The 21,177-nt window shown below is 37.6% G+C and overlaps 1 protein-coding gene across 1 annotated transcript; it reads left to right on the top strand.

Moving 5' to 3' along the window:
• The first annotated feature begins 8,450 nt into the window (after nt 1-8,450).
• krt8 (keratin 8) lies at nt 8,451-13,141 on the top strand. The gene is made up of 9 exons (XM_056448837.1): nt 8,451-8,960; nt 10,088-10,296; nt 10,809-10,869; nt 10,952-11,047; nt 11,137-11,301; nt 11,391-11,516; nt 11,639-11,859; nt 12,219-12,262; nt 12,359-13,141. Exons 1-9 carry the CDS (start codon nt 8,565-8,567, stop codon nt 12,613-12,615), a joined length of 1,575 nt encoding a protein of 524 aa, XP_056304812.1. The 5' UTR covers nt 8,451-8,564; the 3' UTR covers nt 12,616-13,141.
• Nucleotides 13,142-21,177: the final 8,036 nt, after the last annotated feature.

Here is a 21,177-nt window from a genome sequence, read left to right as displayed (position 1 = left end):
CTCAGGGTCACCAGCATGAAATCATGAAATCCTATCTGACACACCTTGAGGGAGTGAACGCAGAGAGAGTCGCATATGCGTCTGTGTTTTTGGGTGTATCGGAGTGTCTCTGATTTCACAAGATAATGTGCTGAATGCATGAAACGATTGAAAAATAAGCTGAGAAAGCTTTAAGCAACATTAAAGCTTAAGCCTTCAAAGGCATCAAATATCAATGTTTGTCACCACACTGTATTCATTGTCCTCTGCTAGAGTGTGAAGTGACTGTCAAAAGGCCATCTTTATTCACTGCTCAGCTGATCATATGATCACACACATTAAAAGCTCAAACTTAGGAAAAAATGGTTTTGAACTGTACCAAATTATAAGGTTCTTAAGCATGAACTCTTTCTGATGCTGAACAGAATCATTTTCATAAGGTTCTATAAAGAACCATGTTTTGAAAGTGTTATATATGTAGGACCTAGACTTAAAATAGTTTTAATATTTCCATGAACTTTAGTATTAATATTGGGAATAGGATGCACCAAAATGAAAATTCTAGACCGAAACTGACTATTCTGACTTTTTAAAATTTAACTCAATAGCTTAAATTTCACTGATTTAAAGGGCACCTATGGTAAAAAATCTACTTTTCAAGCTGTTTGGACAGCCATATGTGCATGTATGGTGTATAGACCGTCATATTGGGGTGATATAAGCACACCCAGTGCTTTTTTTTTCAATTTAACAACATGAAAAACAGTGGACCAATTGGAGCGGTTTTCAAACCGACCACAACTTTACATAGGAGAGCGGTCCTCCCCGCCCACCAATATTGATTGACAGGTGCGTCATCATATCCTCAGTTTGTTGATTCACGTCCGCCATTTTCAGCGTGAGTCGAAGCAATATCACTAAAGGAACACCCTTGCTCTATTTTTAGATGCAAGGCTCATTGGGCTCAACACAAGAGCAATATTCTCCACATTATCGCTCTAATCTGAATTATTGGTTGTATCTTTAGGTAAGTTTGCAAACATGTGTATTTCTCATCGAGTCTACCTTATACTTCAGCCGTTTGCATTTCTCGCGATCCCAGAAGCTCCCTGTGATCTTAAATAGCATGCATTTTAGAATTATAAACATACAGTAGGTTTCTATCATGGTACACTCAAGTCGACGGCTGGGCGTCGCGGACCGCTGCAGAAACCTATGTTTAGAATTCAAAAATGCGTGGCGCGACGATTCGGGACACGTCATGTTTCTGCCGCGCCACAGAGAGTGTCTGGTATGCCGTGTCGCGGCTTCGAGCAGCGCATCAGGTGCCTCAGTCAAAGTTAATTCAGTGTGCGTGGTTATTAGTTTGTACAATAACTGTGTACAAGCTCGGCACTTGAAACTAGCACAAAGTTGGCTGTAAAACTGTACAAAGACACAAATGATTTTGTACTCTCTGCTTGGTCTGTGTCCGAGTCGTACATGTACGACTGAATGCTGAACCTCTCCAGCTCCTTCTCGCAGTCTGCCTGTCAGACTCTGTTGCAAACGCAGAGCGGGTGAGCTCATGGCCCCGCCCCCTTGTTACATTGGCGGGAAGCCGAAACTGATTTACATGTGAAGCAACACACCCATAAATCAGCGAACTGTGGACACGCCCCCAACATGACACTTTTTAACACATTATAATAAAAAATCTGAATTGTGTTTTAAACTGAACCTAAACTGGCACACTCAGAAGAACCATAATATTAAATCATAAAAAAGAGGTAAACTATGTGCCCTTTAAAAAAGGGAGAAAAGATGCCAATAACATAACCCACACATTTTATTGACAGTGAAATTAAAATTGATATTTTCAGTTGATGATTTTCGGTGGCCAAAAATCTTTTGCATCCCTAGTAATAAGAGTACTTATAGTATTAATAAAAGAAATAGTAATCTTAGATAGAGATATATATATATATATATATATATATATATATATATATATATATATATATATATATATATATATATATATATATATATATTTATTTATTTATATATTTATATAGAAGACCATATATTGGTCTTCTTCTTATTTTATTATTACTATTATTGTTTGTCTGGTATTACATTTTGCAGCATCTATTAAGGTTTAAAAAGATAAAAATAATAAAAACAGCATACTGATACTCTCATGTAGAAACTGCAGCCTAAATTTAAAACTAAATAAATGGCTAAATACTAATCTTGACACACATTAAAGTGTAAAGCCTGTAACAGGGTATATACAGTTGAAATCAGAATTATTAAACCCCCTTTGAATTTGGTTTTCTTTTTTAAATATTTCCTAAATAATGTTTGGCAGAGTAAGGAAATTTTCACAGTATATCTGATAATATTTTTTCTTCTGGAGAAAGTCTTATTTGTTTTATTACAGCTAGAATAAAAGCTGTTTAATTTTTTTTTTTACATTTTAAGGTCAGAATTACTAGCCTCTTTAAGCTATATTTGTTTTCGATAGTCTACAGAACAAACCATCATTATACAATAACTTGTCTTATTACCCTAACATGCCTAGTTAACCTAATTAACCTAGTTAAGCCTTTAAATGTCACTTTAAGCTGAATACTAACTAGTGTCTTGAAAAATATCTAGTCAAATATTATGTGCTGTCATCATGGCAAAGATCAAATAAATCAGTTATTAGAAATAAGCTATTATGTTTAGAAATGTGTGAAAAAAATCTTCTCTCTATTAAACTGAAATTTGGGGAAAAAATAAACAGGGGGGCTAATAATTCAGGGGGGCTAATAATTCTGACTTCAACTGTACAAGAATCAGAGAATGAAATTCAACAAGTTAATTTTTTTTTTACTCTTTCCATAGATTTTAAAACTCTCAGCTGACATTTTAACTTGAGAAGTATATTTACTTAATACTGATTGTAAGAAACTAATCCTAAACTAAAACATTGTTCATATAATGAATAAAAATGCTAATCCAAGTAGCACCTATAATACAGCAGGAATAACAGTTTCCCTGGTTACTGCAGTAAACAAAGAAGCATGAACACTGCTGTCTTGCAGTCAGCCAATCGCAGCATTGTTCATAGATCTTCAAAACTATCGCGAGCACTCATTAATCTCAGATCAGTATATCAACATATTTTAAACTGATTCGCAAACTTTTTGAAGAACCAAATTAGTCTGAGATCAGTTATCATGATTAAAGATCTGCCAAATTATCTTAGATCATTAAGCGAGGTATAAAGACAGACCCCTCCAAGAGTATTGTCACAGATTACAGACTTGAAAAACAAAAAGCGAGAAATAAAAAACCATAAACTCACATAAAGATCCATTTGAGCATATGGTTCTTCAGGTCAATATAAATCTAAATAGAACTATTATTATGTGCAAAGGACCTTTAAAGAACCATATGTTTAGAGTGTGATTAAGTTAGATCCCAAGTGAAGCAGGAATATCCAATTATAAATCTTATGATGAAACCCTTAAAGAATTAGTTGACTCAAAAGTGAAAATAACCTCATCATTTACACTCCCTCCTAGGGTTTTAAACATTTTTTTTCTGTTGAACACAAAAGAAGATATTTTGAAGAATGCTGGTTGCTGGGGCCCATCGACTTCCATAGGAAAAAAGAATTACTGTGGAAGTCAATAGGATCCAGCAACCAGCATTGTTCAAAATATCTTCTATTGTGAGGATAGGAACTCACACACAATTGCTTCATGTTGTCCCAATACAAATCAATCAATTAACTTGTTTTTACAAATTCAAATGGATTGAACTTAAAAATATTAAGTTGCCACAAGAATTGTGTTGAGTCATCTCATTTTAAATAAGCAATTTTAACAAGCAGCAATCCTTTTTGAGTTAGTGTAGGATGAGTAAATAATGGCAGAATTCAAATTCTTGGGTCAGCTATCCCTTTAATAGAGTTAAACACATTATGAAACATGGCAGCTTTGCTTCTTATTCATGCCAAAGCATGAAAAAATGTTCAGCAAGATGGCCTGATAATTATATACAGACAAGAAGAGCTATAGATAGGGTCGGCATGATCACTATGTGATGGTAAATGATGGTTTTCTTTCAAAGTGTGACATTCTCACTCACTGTACTCACCTAAACAGAGGAATCTCATAATTACACAGTCGTCAGGACCGACACTTGCAGATTCATAACTTTGAATGTGTTTTGTTTTCATGTTGACTGCGAGATAAGATAGAGAGAAGGACAGCAGAATGTCCCAGGAGAGTTGAGAACAGGACAGACACACCTGTTTTGACATTTTGGAGAATGCTAGAAAACATTCCTGTACTGACTAGTAGCCATGGTCCACTTTTGTAGTTCACTGGGCATAAATGCGTAAGATGTACAGTATCATATAGTGTCTTACAGAGAGATATTGTTGTAATTCACTTTCTGGGCAGACTGGGTGACTCATAGGCACACTGTCGTACTGAAATATCTCTGTTTCAGTGGAAAAAAAAACATGAATGCTTCCTTCGGGGCTGTCATGGTTGAGAAAATTCAATGAGGCATTTTAGAAAGCTGGTACAAATAGTTATAAACAAGTAATCTAATACACCACTGAAGGAAGATTTGCTTGAGAAACAGAACTGTGTTAGGTTATATAAAACAAGACAAAAAGGGAATGATAGTTTTAATAAAAAAAAATATTTTAGTCAATAATTGAACACTGGAATGTCTTTTGTTGTTTTTGTTATTTTCGCCTGGTCAAAATAACTATGGTACATCTTTATCATGATTTACAGAGGACGTCAACTAAGATGTCATTCAGTCTAACAATAGTTTTAATGCCCAAAAAGTCTATTCACACATTTTTAGAGCAAGAATCACTTGTTGTCATATGTAAAGACTATTATAGGATCACGGTGCAGGCCCAAAATACTTGTCATTGGTCATTTTTACACTAACCATTCACTTATGATCACTTATTACAGGTCAGATTAAGGATGTTTTTCATTTTTACATTTACCTGTTACAAAAGTTATTTAAAACATAAGAAGTCTGTACTTGCAGCTTCAATATGCTATCTATATGTATAAAATCACTTTAAGACATTTAATTTGATGCTGACACCAAAATGAGATGGCTCAGTTATTACCCATATATTAATATTGTTTCTTCTAGATTACTTTTAATTGAAAATATTGCATCTTCTGTATTTATTGTCATTATTTTGCATTGTTTTGCATGAATTAGTTGATTCTTATTTTCAGAAAGCTATTTTAAACATAATAAATTTATTACACTGCAAAAAAATTTGCTTTTCTTACTTACATTTTTTAGACAAGCCAAACATATGCTCTTGTTTTAAGAAATAATATGCCAAGCTTAAGTAAGTCATTCCTTAAAACAAGCAAAATAATCTGCCAATGGGGTATAAGCATAAGAGAAAAAAATACTAGTTTATTTTGCTTACCTCGTTTGCAGATTATTTAGCTTAATATTATTTTAAACATAAGTAAAGATCTTATTATTACACTGCAAAAAAAAAGAAGCTTTTCTTACTTACATTTTCTAGTCGAGCAAAACATATGCTCTTGTTTTAAGAAATAATATGCCAAGTAAGTCATTCCTTAAAACAAGCAAAGTAATCTGCTAATGGGTTAAGCAAATCAGAAAAAATACTAGATTATTTTACTTACCTCGCTGGCAGATTATTTAGCTTGTTTTAAGGAAAGATTCTTTTAATTTTGACATATTATTTCTTAAAACAAGACAGTATGTTTGGCTTGTCTACAAAATGCTTCTTGATTTAAGAATTTTTTTTTATTTTTGAACTAGAAACAAGACAAAAAAATCTAAGTGGAAAAAAGAAGTTTTTGCAGTCTAAATGTTTAGATTTAGTGTTATGCACAATTACTATCAGGCATGTATGGAAATACAGGAGCGTGTTATATCTGCATGGAAAAAGTGAGCCTGATCAAGTTTTCCCTGGTTCCTCTCAAAAACAATAGCCGGGATTCTGTAATCTTAGGAAAGACCAGCGCCTAAAGATATCATCACTCCATGACTGAAAACCAATGAAGATGATGAAAGTAAAGATGATCTTAAGACACAGCTGATTGAATCAGAAACTTGTTGTAGATGTTCTAGTGTGAAGTATTATGCAGTAATAAAAAGTCATCACACATTGCTTAAGGTGGCAGGATTTAAGTCACGTTTGACACGTACGGGTCATTCCTGTTCAGTAGAAACTGAAGTGATTTTACATTTTTTGACTTCACTAATGGTGCCTTTGAAATGTAAAAGTGCACGCCACACCTGATGACCCAACCATAGAAACACCTGGTGATGAAATTAGTGGTCAGTGAAAATAGTCTGTGCTGGAGGAACAGGTCAAGGCAGGTCTAATTTGTTTACGCAGATACTTCAGTGCTTGCAGAATTCAGTTCATTGGTGTGGTGCGGAAGCCTGTAAATACCCATTACTTTATAGTATTCAAGTCCAAAGCACCATAAGATAACTTGCAAATCTTCAAACAGACAAAGAAAGTAGCATTGAAACTAAATCTAGTGAACATCTAACCTTTGATTTGGCCCACCATCCCATGTTAAAAAGAGAGTGAGAATGATGGGCGGAAATGGACTAACACAGAGATCATTATTTTTAATTTAACATAACATTCTTTTGTTTGTTTTATTGCTGAGCTACAAAAAAAGCTAACTGAAATGAAGTGTTTCAATTAAATAGTGTAAATCAATCTGATTCGTAAAAATGTAAATACTGTCACTTGATGGAGAGAGAACTATGCAGAAGATATTGGCGAGCAAATTAAGGCAAAAACTAGTGTAATTCTGTTATAAATGAGATTGTTTTTGTTTTTACTGTAATAAGTTCATTAAAAATGTAAAAATATACTGTATTAGTTAATATTAAGCAATGTTTTCTAGTCATTTTTAAATATTATTAAATAAATTAGGAAATCACCCATGGAAACTATATTTACCTTTGGCCCACTAGCCTTAATCAAGTTTTTGGTTTTTGACCCTTTGTAAGAAAAAGTTTGGGCGCCCCTGATCTAACCTCATTATACAGCCTCCCCTGTATCATAAATTATCACTGTACTTGCCAAAACCCAAGCCTAATAAGAGCTTCATCATGTTAAGCCATGTTTTAAAAAAGCAAGCCTCTGGTTATTCAACGATTAACACAGCATGAACATAAACCTGGTTAACTTTATAAGGCCTCTGGAATCCAAGGGGTTTCAGGTCCTTAGGGCTAGATTTTTAAACCTGTCAAGTATTGCCTTACTAAAGCTGAGAAACTATTGGTGGTCCAGTTTCATGCAGGACTGTTGCTGCTTGTAAAATTACATATTACATGTGGCATACTATTTTTCCGCTTAAATTTCCATGTGTTTATGCTGTAATCAGAGACAGTAAAACCCAAAAAGTTAAGGTAACTCAAACCATTTGAGGAAACCGATTGCAACAAACCATTTAAGATCAAAAACTAATCCTAATGAGTACTGTGAACTTTATCCATTTGAGTAAACAAAGAAATTTTTGCACAGTAAAACCCAATAAATGAAGAGAACTCAAACCAACTGAGTACTGTAAAACTCAATAAGTTAAGGCAACTCAAACCATTTGAGGAAACGGATTGCTACAAACCATTGACAAACCAAGTTAAAAAACTAATCTATATGAGTACTGTGAACTTACTCTAATTAAGTTGAAGTAATTAAGTATTTAATTAACTCATTACCTTCAACAATGAGTTCAAAACTCCTTTCAATTGAGTAGAATTAACTTAAGTTTTGAGTTAACTACACTCATTTAATTTAATAAAGTTGACTGTTGGGTTTTACAGTGTAACATTTTCTATTGTAGAGAATGCCGCATATATCTAAAGCTAGTTGGGTGCTGTAGGTGATAATAAAGCATAACTGGAAGCCACATGTTCCTCTTTGTACAGCTTCAAGTGCTGAGAGTTAAAACATTTGAGCTGTCAAAGGTCTAGAGTGAAATTCAAAGCCCTCCAGATGTCTTATTTGTATAGGCAAATTAATAGATGCATGCTAGTTCAGTGTGAACATACATTGCCTTGTAGAACCTGACATTGCATTGGAGTATTTCAATACTCTAAATGTTTAATTTTGCTGACATACAGTTTTTTAAAAACTTGGTATTTTGACTTTTATTGAAAGTGATTCATTTTATACTGAATAAAACAATATATATTAACTAGAATAAACTGAGGGTAGGTAACTAGTTTTTCAACCACTTAAAATTCCCAGAAAATGTCTGTTTCTGGTCACATTGAATCACAAAAAGATCCATGTACTGGTTAGACTAGGAATGCAGGGACAATGTTGGATTGAATTTCAGCCACACCCACTTTCTACACCTAAACACCGACCAATCAGACCCCTCCTTTGGCTCCTCCCACTCAGTGTCCAGCGCATATAGAGCAAGACAGAGTCAGCCGTTCTCTCTATCTGCTCGAGTTTCTCCAGCACAGCAGACAAGGCTCATATCTGCTGCTCTCGCTCCCCCTTTGCTCAAGCCATTCTCTACAAGACAGAAAACACATAAGGCAGGATGTCTACCTACAGCAAGAAAACTAGCTACACCGTCAAGTCTTCATCCTCTGGATCTATCCCACGCAACTTCAGCAGTTTGTCTTACTCCGGCCCCAGCATGAGCCGGCAGAGCTACAGTGCACGTAGCTCCTATGGAGGTGTCAATCGTGGCATGGGAGCTGGAATGGGAGGTGGTAGTGGCTTCATCACTAGCTCTTCAGCCTATGGTCTTGGCATGGGCATGGGTACCGGTATGGGTGCGGGAGTTGTGGCACCAATTCAAGCAGTCACCGTCAACAAGAGCCTCCTGGCACCTCTGAACCTGGAGATTGACCCCAACATCCAAGTTGTCCGCACCCAGGAAAAAGAGCAAATCAAGACCCTCAACAACCGCTTCGCTTCCTTCATTGATAAGGTAGGTTTGACATTTCTTTCTTCTGAGTTTCACTAGTGGTCAGTATGGTCAAAAAAGTGGATAAAACTGATTGTGTTCTTGCTTAAAATGTCTGTAAATGTTAGTGTAGAGTGGAACAGAAACTATATTTTGGGTTTAAACAATGGACAAAGTAAGGGCGAGTAGAAAAGGGTGTGTACATGGTCAGAGTGTGATGGCTTTTCATTTAAATGAGATGCCTTGAGGCGCTTCTGAAACCCTTGTGAAGAGTCCACACCCAAAAAAAGGACGTTCTGCAGGACCTGAAACCTGTTTTCTACATATTATCATTACAAGTGATGCATTACATTTCCAGAATCCAAACAAACTGTACATCCAACTAAACGTCACATTCTTTTGTAGTTAATATTTAATTTAAAGAACCAGGGTCATGTTCTGGATAGTACTGGATAGATTACGTAACAGCAAGGCAACAAGAAGAGGAAATATTCTGTCACACTTTTAGCTCTTAAGTATTTGTGACCTTCCTCTTAATTATAATAGTCTACTTTGCATTGCATTATTTGATTAAGGCACCATCTGTTTTGAATATGACAGATGATTAGTAAAGTCAGCTGGCTCAGTGACACTTTTTCTTTAACCTAGTTGTGTGTTCAATGTTCACCTCGAGCTAAGTCTTATCGTTGTATTATTTGCTCTCTGCCGGTCGTTTACACACTCCTTTAAAGGACTCCAGCAGATCAGAGTTGGTATCTTCCTGTTATCACTTAAATATTAACTAAGTGGATCAAAACTTTTTTGATAGTCTCATTTCAGTCTATAAAAAGAGATATAGTTAACCATACTACTATCCTACTGGAATATGCGTCATAATTTCCAGGGGGGGGGGGGGGATGGGGGGGTTCAAACTGAAAACACATGCATCCCTTGTTATTAAAGGAAAACAGTGCTTTCCTTTGTGAAGATCACTTAACCACACGAGCAATATGTTGGCATATGGTTGCACTTCTAGAACCATGATTCTAAATGGCCTCTGCAGAATCGGTCTGGGAATGGGGTTGCTTTCTGAAGTTGAACTTACTTCCAAGTATGGTTTTCATTTGTGCCTGGATTGAGACAAAACCTCTATTTTCATTCTGCCAATGTAGGTACGTTTCCTGGAACAGCAGAACAAGATGCTGGAGACAAAATGGAGCCTGCTCCAGAACCAGACAGCCACACGCTCCAACATCGACGCCATGTTCGAGGCCTACATCGCCAACCTGCGCAGACAGCTCGACAGCCTTGGCAATGACAAAATGAAGCTGGAGGCTGACCTGCACAACATGCAAGGTCTCGTTGAGGACTTCAAAAACAAGTGCGTAAAAGTCTCATATTGGCCTGGTCAAAGAAGGCTTTAGTGGTGTACGTCGTAGAATAAAAGAGGGAGGAAGAGGGAAAACTTGTTTTAAAGGTCTGATGGGAATAGACATCTTCATAATCCAACAACGCTTACACAACTGATACACAACCTCCATAGTCACTCCCTATACTTGCCCATTGTCCAGCCTTTTCAGATTTGAATCATATAATAGGCATTTCACTGAATAATATAATATACCCTTGAAAAACAACTTTGTGCTGCAATTAAATGGGCGTCAGCACAAGTCAGATAGATTTACACCAACTGAACAAACATCTACGCAGCACCTTTCATGGATCTCTAGACAAATCTGATTCATAATAAGGCCCATGAGAGACAAAAAAATGAATCCAGAAATAGTTCAGAACTTTTTGCGATACATGTGGACCACTGCTGCCCCCTAGTGTACAAAACTCATTTAATAGACCACTATTACATCTAACCTGTGTTTCTTTACCTCTCTTCAGATATGAGGATGAAATCAACAAACGCACAGAGTGTGAGAACGAGTTCGTGCTCATCAAGAAGGTTTGTAGACTGCCTCTTACACAAAGCAAATTGTGTTTATTACACAAAAACCCTTGCTTAAATCTTAAATTGCTTTTTGTAGGATGTTGATGAGGCCTACATGAATAAGGTTGAGCTTGAGGCCAAGCTGGAGAGCCTCACTGATGAGATCAACTTCCTCAGGCAGATCTTTGAGGAGGTAAATTATAACTGGAGAATCCCACCAAATATATGGTTCACTGATGTGAGACAAATCCGATTTTAATTTCTCTCACTATGGATATATAGGAGATCCGTGAGCTGCAGTCTCAGATTAAGGACACCTCAGTGGTGGTAGAGATGGACAACAGCAGGAATCTCGACATGGATGCCATCGTTGCTGAAGTTCGCGCTCAGTATGAAGACATCGCCAACCGAAGCCGGGCTGAGGCTGAGATGTGGTACAAGTCTAAGGTATGTTACTTTTCAAGTCAAGTCTTATTTTAGTTATTCTTAACAGTTACCATTGAAGTTCAAAAGATATACTCCTTTTTGTTCTTCAGTATGAGGAGATGCAGACATCTGCAAACAAATACGGTGACGACCTTAGATCAACAAAGACAGAAATCGCTGATCTTAACCGCATGATCCAGAGACTTCAGTCTGAAATCGATGCTGTGAAAGGACAGGTACTACACAAACTGCAAAATGTCAAATATTTGTTCAGTGTAATGCAAGAAGTGAAACTTTTATTATCTAAAATAAAGATTAAAAAAATCTTTATTTTTATTATTATTTTTTATTTCGATAGCGCGCCAACCTAGAGAACCAGATTGCAGAGGCAGAGGAACGCGGCGAGATGGCAGTAAGAGATGCCAAGGCCCGCATTAAGGACCTGGAGGATGCCCTGCAGAGAGCCAAGCAGGACATGGCACGCCAGATTAGAGAATATCAGGACCTGATGAATGTAAAATTAGCCCTAGACATTGAGATCGCCACCTACAGGAAGCTCCTGGAAGGAGAAGAGGACAGGTGAGTACAGCAAATGCACACTTGCTGTATAGAATCAATAATCCCCAAGTAGTTGTGGTTTACAGTCAATTTATAACAGCTAAAGGGAGTCGTTAGACGACGCAAAATTGGATCAATTTACTGTAAACCATGCCCTCGGGGGACTTATTACATTACATTACACAATAGTAATTTCAATGAAAGAAATTTAAAGCAAATATAGTTTCCTTGGCCCAGTACCAAGCCGCAGTCACAGGTTTATGTTTGTAGAGTATTTTACCACAGCTTCAAACATAGCTCAACCAATCAGAACTACAACTGCTTCATAATTTGAGATTTCTGTGCAAGATTCTCATTGCTTTTTCACTCTTTTCCAACAGACTGGCAACTGGAATCAAGGCCATTAATATCTCAAAACAGAGCAGTAAGTTTGACTCTTTTCAGGGTTTTTTCTTCACATAATAATTCAATGCAATGGACTGTAGTCTACAGTAACATCTCCATGTTTCTGTCCCAATAGCAAGCTATGGTGGATATCCTTTGGAAAGTGCCAGCAGCAGCTACAGCAACTACTCTAGTGGTTACTCCAGCGGTTTATCTGGAGGATATGGTGGCGGATACAGCGGCGGATACAGCGGCGGATACAGCGGTGGCTACAGCTCAGGCAGCGGCTACAGTGACACCGTCTCTCAGACCAAGAAGAGCGTCGTGATCAAGATGATCGAGACCAAGGATGGCAGAGTTGTGTCTGAGTCCTCTGAGGTGGTCCAAGATTGAGCGAGTCCTTCCCCCAGTTGTGTCCACTAAACGTCACGCCTCTTTTGCATTCATGACCTTCCCTCTCAACCATTATGACTGCTGCCCAAAGCTCTAGACAGAAAAGCAGCCATAAAGCAGGTTGAAAGTTACTCACACTGACCAAAGAATTCCAGAGGGACCAAATAATCTCACCGCTCTTGTCGTGCCTTAATCCACATCACTAAAAACACAATCACAAGTGTCTTCATGTCTTACCTTGCACAACATGACACAACACGTCTGTAGGCTGGACAATCCTTGATGTGCCACTAACTGCAGCTAGCCGTTTAGCTGAATTGCTAAACATGCTAAGCAAATGAAGGGATATATTTGCATTTGTGCTAAATTGCTAGCGTGTTAGTGGTAGATCCACGTGGTTTGCCTGTTTATTAGATATCATTTCATTGTACATTTGGCAAATGAGAAAGAAGTTGCCCATTGTGTATCCTGTTTTCTGAGGTGCTGTTTTTGCTACCAGAAATAAAAGTGTTTACCTAAAAATGTACCATCATGTCTTTTTTGTGTGTGTGACAATGTTTTATTCAAGTGTTAGTTTTCTTTTCAAACAGGAACATATATTTTGGGTCTTCTTTTACTCTTGGTTGAGTAGCATATTATTTTTTATTTACTTTTAATTTTCAGATATTTTTACACACTGTCTTATATGTTTAAGTTTACATAATAAAAGTGAACTTTGAGATGGAGCACCTTAGAGTAAATAAGATGTGTGTAAAATGAACCTGATCTTTGGTGGTGTACTTATTGCAAATTCCTACAATCAGGTATTATTAATAATAAAACCTAAATTTGAATCTATACTTGAAGTTCAAAAATGTATAAACTGTAATTTATACCAGTTAAATTCATCAAAAATAGCATATACATTATTGGCGATTCTAGAATTGCAGAAACATTTCAAGTCTTCAAGATCAAAATAACATATACAAGTTTAGCCTAAGGAAAATGGATGGAAAATGCTTGAAACAATTCTGGGATGAGTAACATACAATATAAAAACATGCAATCATGACTTAACCAACTTAGCCGCTTAGGGCCCCAGAGTATTAGGGGTCCTCAACCAATTCCAAGAAGCCTACATTTATCATATAGCCCTATTTTCTATCATATGTTGTAAAATCTGTCTATAACTGTTAAGATTTTAATGCTATTACTTATTTTCAAAACCGGGGCCCCCATGAATAAGGGAACGTTCCTTCCGAACTGCACATGTAAGATGTTTGAGCGTTTTGATCAAAGACACTGCCAGCCAGTGTTGCCAACTTAATGACTTTTCAGTGGCAAAAAATGGCAAATTAACTGTACATCTTGGTGCCCAAACTTGGTCCTGGAGGGTCAGTGTCCTCCAAAGTTTAGTTCTAACTCCAATCAGACACACCTGGGCTAAATTATCAAGCTCTTAAGCTGCGGTCACACTGGACTTTTCTCCCCATGGACTTACATTCATACGCACGCAAATGCATTAGACCTGAAACGCAAGCTTGTGCGACAAGTTTTCGCAGTTCACTGCATTGGAAAGTTCAAGCTTGGTGAACTCTGAAATCGCACCACATGATTGCGTGAGACCAATCAAAGATCAAAATAAGACCTTTCTGTACAGAAATTTAAAACATGGACCGATCGCTTGCTTTTTTAAATGTCTAATCATCTTGTTTAATCCCACCTCTTTTCGCAGTGCCGTACAACAGCATTTCGCATGCGCAAACTCTAGTGTGACCGCAGCATAATAGAACGTTCCTTCCATACTGCACATGCAAGAGGTTTGAGCGCTTTAATCAAAGACACTGCCAGCCAGTTTTGCCAACTTAGCGACTTTTCAGTGGCTAAAAAAATGCCTAATTAACTGTACATCAGAGTGCCCAAACTTGGTCCTGGAGGGCCAGTGTCCTGCAAAGTGTAGTTCCAACTCCAATCAAACACACCTGGGCTAGCAAATCAAGCTCTTGCTAGGCTTTCTAGAAACATCTGTGCAGGTGTGTTGAGACAACTTGGAGCTAAAATCTGCAGGACGAGTTTATTCACACAAACACACACATATTTATATATTTATTTATTTATATATATATATATATATATATATATATATATATATATATATATACACTTTTTAACATGTTTTATTTTTCAAAAATGCTAGTGCTCCGTACTCCATGAATTGCTTAGGGCCCCCCTAAGTCCGCCCCTGCATGCAATATAAATATCATGCATTGGTTTGGAAAATGACTATGAAAAAATAACTATGCTGATTCCAGCGTTATGTAAGTGACATTTGGAGTAAAAAATGAAACATTCTTAGAGAATGTATATGTTACCAGTATATTGAAACATTTGTTTATATTTTTCTTACCCCTTAACCATGGAGTTCAGACATCAATATCAGTCTTTACATGTGTTTTATATTTAAAATAACAGCAACATTAATGCATTACGGACGTGACAAAAAAGTCTTGAGTTGACATACTTTGTGGAAATTCTGTGAATAATAATACAGAAACCAAAAAAATATATAACAGTCAAAAGCATAATATGGCTCTCCACATACAGACATAATTTGTTTTATTTAGTTTTTCATTTCTGCATTAATGTGGAAAAACGATTGTTACGGAGGTGACTTATCTTCTTTACAGACGTGACTGTTCTGAAATTGACAGTGAAAATGACTATAAAAAATGAACTACATTAATATTTTATAATTAAAACAATTAGCTCTGCTTTCTTAATTATGTATTTAATTATTATGGGATCAGTAGCAGACCCAAGTTTGCTGAAATGCAATGTGTTCTGCAGTTCTTCAACAGCAGTTAATGGATGTTTCTAAATATCTTTGTTTTTTAAGAGCCATAACCCTGAATACTGTAGATATTAGTGTATTGCTCTCGGCCGTTCTGATATTTTTGAGTATTTTCGGTATAGTTCAATTCAATTCAATTCACCTTTATATGTATAGCGCTTATACAATGTAGATTGTGTCAAGGCAGCTTCACATAAAAGATCATAGTAAATTGGAACAGTGTAGTTCAGTTTTTAGTGTTTAAGTTCAGTTCAGCTCAGTTCAGTGTGGTTTAATATTCACTACTTAGAGTCCAAACACTGAAGAGCAAATCCATTGATGCACAGCACTACAGATCCTGAACCATGCAAGCCAGTGGCGACAGCGGAGAGGGAAAAAAAACTTCACTAATTGGCAAAAGTGAAGAAAAAAACCTTGAGAGAAACCAGACTCAGTTGGGCATGACCATTTTAATTTCTCCGCTGGCCAAACGTCTTGTGCAGAGCTGCAGTCTGAGCGGCGGAGGCTGGAAGCTGGCCTCAGCGAAGACTCGTCTGTCCCTGAGCGTCACAGGAATCAGTCTCATGTTCCACTCCTCCACGACCACCACAGTAGCTGCTCTCGATTTATGAGGATACCGTGGTCAGTGGTGTCAAATGCCGCACTAAGATCGAGTAAAACTAATAGCGAGATGCACCCTTGGTCAGCAGCTAAGAGTAAATCGTTGTTGTTTTTTTCACTAATGCTGTTTCTGTACTGTGATGAGCTCTGAAACCTGACTGAAACACTTCAAAAACATTGTTTGTCTGCAGAAAGTAGCATAATTGAGCAGAAACAACTTTTTCTAGTATTTTAGATATAAATGGAAGATTTGAAATAGGCTTGTATTAGCTAAGTTGCTGGGGTCCAGTTGTGGTTTCTTAATAATGGGCTTAATAACAGCTAACTTGTAAGGATTTGGAATATGGCCTGAAGATAAAGAAGAGTTGATAATGTTAAGAAGAGGTTCTCCTATAACAGGTAGCAATTCTTTCAGTAATTTTGTTGGAATTGGGTCCAATGTACACATAGCTGGTTTAGAACTATTTACAATTTTATCTAGCTCTTCCTGTTCTATGATTTTGAAGCACTGTAGGTTCTTTTGATTCGGTGGGATGTTTACTGGATCTGAAGTATAAGGCGGTGCAGAAAGTTTAATATCTCCTATTTTCTGTCTAAAGTCTTCTATTTTATTACTGAAAAAATTCATGAAGTCATCACTACTAATTTGCGGTGGAACATTTTGTTCCAAAGATGACCGATTATTTGTTAATTTAGCAATGGTATAGAGTAACAATAAATACTGTAGTCTGGATGATACAGTAAATGAACTCTAAAACGTCGTTTCCTCTACTCTGAATAGCATGAATCAATGGTGGTGTCTGATAGGCTCACCTTAGGCAGGTTAATACAGTAGCATTGAACTGCACTGCCATCAAAGGCATTTACTGTAGGAATTTTGGGGGTGGAGCAAAGATTTTGGAAGCACATTGGAACTATTGCAAAAAAGACTATTTTTTACGATCTTCTGCGGCCATCTGGTGTTCAAAAGGTCAAATAGCACATAACTAACTACAGTCCTGATAAATGTAGTAGGCTAAATATGGAGTTTGTCCACCGAAGCAACAGCCGACAGAGGATTTCGTTTGGTCTTAAAGCCTTTTTTGATGGATTATTTTCATTACTTATGACGCATTGGCGGTCAAAATAGGACAAATGAGCTCATGTACGGGACAAATTCTGGACCTTTGTCAGTGACAGTGGGTCTTTCGAACCGACCTGGCTAAAGGCCTGAAAAGTTAGAACATGTTTTATGCTTATAGTAAACATGTTTTTAATAGAATTGTGGCTGTAAAAGTACACCTACAGGTTTTTCAGGCGCAGGTCAGACTTTCTCCAGGTCATAATTTAATTTATTGATATTCATTTTGTCTAAAAAAGGATTAGACCTGTCCAGTTTCGTCTGAAATGCACCCCAGATCACCTTTTGAAGTGGTTTGAGCGATCGGATATCTGATCAGAATAAAATGAATGAAGTGAGCAAACAGCCTAAAAAACACAGACGTGACGGGAATATATATTGAATATAAATATATTATATTAATTATATAATAAATATATTATATAATATTAAATTACATAAAATAATTAAAAGGACAAATGCTGGACATTTTGGCCATGGGGGGTGGTAGTAGCAAGTTACATGCTATTTGGTTATGTGACCGCTAGATGGCGATCTTGGATAACAAGAACCTTACCACCACTAGGAGTTTGTTTGGCAACAGAGTAAGGGGAAAATAACCCAGATCACTTCTACATATTTACCTGGTCTTTATGTACCTGGTCTCCATTTTCCCCTCACTGTTAGTTCCCTGTTGTCTACCTGCAAATGTAAGGAAAAGTGTCTGACCTTTTCTTTTTAGAAGTTTTGCCAAGTCATCATTACTGTCATGATAGTCTTAACAAATGCTCCAGAAACAAAGTAGAAAACATCTTCGTTTATTTTCCTAATCTTCACAAGTGAACAATAACACAGGAATCACTTACAAGTGAAGACATCAGAGCTCTGGCGGACACCGGACTTAAATACACAGACTAATTAAACTAAGACAAGTGATGGGAATCTAACACAGCTGCAACATGTGAAACACTAATGACAGGCGGGAAGGAGAACGAAGGAATCACATGACACAACCACATAGACCACTACAAACATTGGGGCGATATCAAACCTAGTGCAGGTAGTCCAGCGGTCGGAGAAAACCCACGCAAACACGGGGAGAACATGCAAAATCCACGCAGAAATGCCAATTGACTCAGCCGAGGCTCGAACTAGCGACCTTCTTGTTGTGAGGCAACAGTGCTAACCACTGAGCCACCTTGCTGCCTTAAAAAAATCCAAATTAGTCCGCTATTTCAGTGTTATCATGTCCAAGTGTCTTTGGGCTTGCTGTTTATGTTTGCCTCAAGTTCATTAGGGCTTATATAATGGTCAGATGGGAGTATAGCGATATATTGGACATTTTTTTTTTTTGATAAGTGATTTGTTTATTATGGATTTGTTCATGTTTGCTGTTATTTTCACAAAGAGCTGTAATCATTTCTCTGTGCAGATAGTTATTAGTATGCACACACAATGGATGTGCATGAAAATACCTCACTAGTAAATCAATTTGGGTTTCATACACAATGTGTGTCATTTCTGTAAAAGCTTTTGTCACTATTCCATTACTCCACGATACCAAATTTAGTGGAGCCAGAGCGGTGGCCAAGTTTGTCAAACGGGGACACTGGCCCCCCAGGCCACACACAAAAATTGTCCTGCCTTGCTCTGCTCTTCTCTGCATTTCCATCAGTGTGGTCCATTTTAACACAGGTGACAAAACCCATCAGGTATGATACTTGGAAGGTTGTTATCCAGCACGTCTAGTGAAAGTGAGCCCATTCCTCTTAAGACCACAGAGTTACAAAAACGGAATGTAAGTACATCATCCAGGTGTCAGGAGTGCACTCCAGATTTTCTGTCAGTGTTTACTCCCTTACCTTTCAATTAACTTAAGCCTTCCTCAAAAGTATGGGTAGCCTTCTTGAAACTCCTCTATGTGACTGTCACTCTTTCCTCGGGTCTTCTGTCATTCTCTGTTCGGAGGGTTACCAGCTATTTCTCTCAAGTTTTTACAATACATCCAAAATTCTGCAGCACCTGTGTTGACACATACATCGTCTCGGTCTCACATCACTCTTATACTCCAACAGCTTCACCGGCTGCCCGTCAAGTCTCGTATTGATTTTAAGGCATTGATTTTAACATATAAAGCAGTTCATGGTTCTGCTCCAGGTTACATTTGTGACCTGATATCCATTTCCTCTACCTCTCGCTGTGTAAATCTCTGCCTCTGGTCCTACGCTGTTTCAGCCTCGCTGCAAACTCAGCACCATGGGAGGTAGAGCGTTCTCTTTCCGTGCCCCTAAACTGTGGAATGCTCTTCCCACTAACATTAGGAATGCTGGCTTTAAAAAGCTACTTAAAACTCATCTTTTTAGGACTGTTTTTAATTTGTAATATCTTTTATTCTTACTGTGTTTTTTACTGTATTTTCTTATTGTTTTACTGTGCTTTGTTGTTTTTACTTTCTTGTAAGCGCTTTGGGTTTTAGAAAAGCGCGTCACAAATAAAACATATTATTATTATTATTATAACCACCACCAGCACGCCAGGGCTGATTATCATCAGGGCTGAGTACACACAAAACGCCACAGGTCTCACTTCAGTCCATTAGACTTCAAACTACCCATGTTCCCCTGGTCTGAGTAAACCATTGAATGTTAAATCAGTCAGTCATTGTTTACAGGAGAGTAGGAAGGTCTGGGACTCAGCTCATCATCGCCTCTAAAGCTTAGTCCCTTTATTAATCAGGGGTCACCACAGCGGAATGAACCGCCAACTTATCCAGCATTTGTTTTACACAGCGGATGCCCTTCCAGCTGCAACATATCCCTGGGAAACATCCACACACACTCATTCACACTCATACACAACAGACAATTTAGCCTACCCAATTCACCAGTACCGCATGTCTTTGGACTGTGGGGGAAACCGGAGCAACTGTGGAACATCAATGTTTAATTCTGTATGTCTATCTAGTAAGGCTCTGGGGCACATTTCTGACATCTAGCAACTCTGACATCAAATGTTATGATTTCAGCTATATGTACTAGTGAAATTTAAAAATTAATTTTGCAATCAGCATATAAAAATAGTCAGATATATGTATATAAAAAAATAATAATAATTGGTGAAAAATCACAATTGGCAACACTGCCCTCTAGCTGAGAACATCGACATAACAGTCTCATCACAGATAGTTCATTCATTCATTCATTTTCTTTTCAGCTTAGTCCCTTTATTAATCTGGGGTCGCCACAGCGGAATGAACCGCCAACTCCAGTTCCAGCTGCAACTCATCACTGAGAAACACATACACACTTATTCAGACACACATACACTTCAGCCTACCCACATGTGTTTGGACTGTGAGGGAAACCGGAGCACCCGGAGGAAACCCACGCAAACGCAGGGAGAACATGCAAACTCCACACAGAAATGCCAACTGACCCAGCCGAGGCTCGAACCAGCGACCTTCTTGCTGTGAGGCAACAGCACTACCTACTACATTTAAAATGTCATATGAATGGCAAATTTTGATTTCTGTGTGAACTAATGCTTTTATCTGGAAAGTTCACTCAAATTTGAAAGTGTAGATATTGTTTTCTCATGATCATATAGGACAGATGTTAACCTTGGGGGAACACAAGATTACATATTAAGCTCTGTTCCTCCCACAAATTTTTACTAATAATAATAATTCCTTACATTTATATAGTGCTTTTTCTGGGCACTCAAAGCGCTTTACACATAGTGGGGAATCTCTTCATCCACCACCAGTGTGCAGCATCCACCTGGATGACGCGACGGCAGCCATTTTGCGCCAGACCGCACAACACACACCAGCTGATTGATGGAGAGGAGACAGAGTGATTAAGCCAATTATGAAATGGGGATGATAGGAGGCCATGATGGACAGAGGCCAGTGGGCAGATTTGGCCAGGAAGCCCGGGTTTAAACCCCTACTCTTTTTCAAAAGGTATTCTGGGATTTTTAAGGACCAGAGTCAGGACTTTGGTTTAATGTCTCATCCAAAAGACAGCACTCA

Source organism: Danio aesculapii, chromosome 23, assembly GCF_903798145.1.
Source record: "Danio aesculapii chromosome 23, fDanAes4.1, whole genome shotgun sequence".
Lineage (NCBI taxonomy): Eukaryota > Metazoa > Chordata > Actinopteri > Cypriniformes > Danionidae > Danio > Danio aesculapii.
This window is presented reverse-complemented; position numbering and strand designations above follow the sequence as displayed.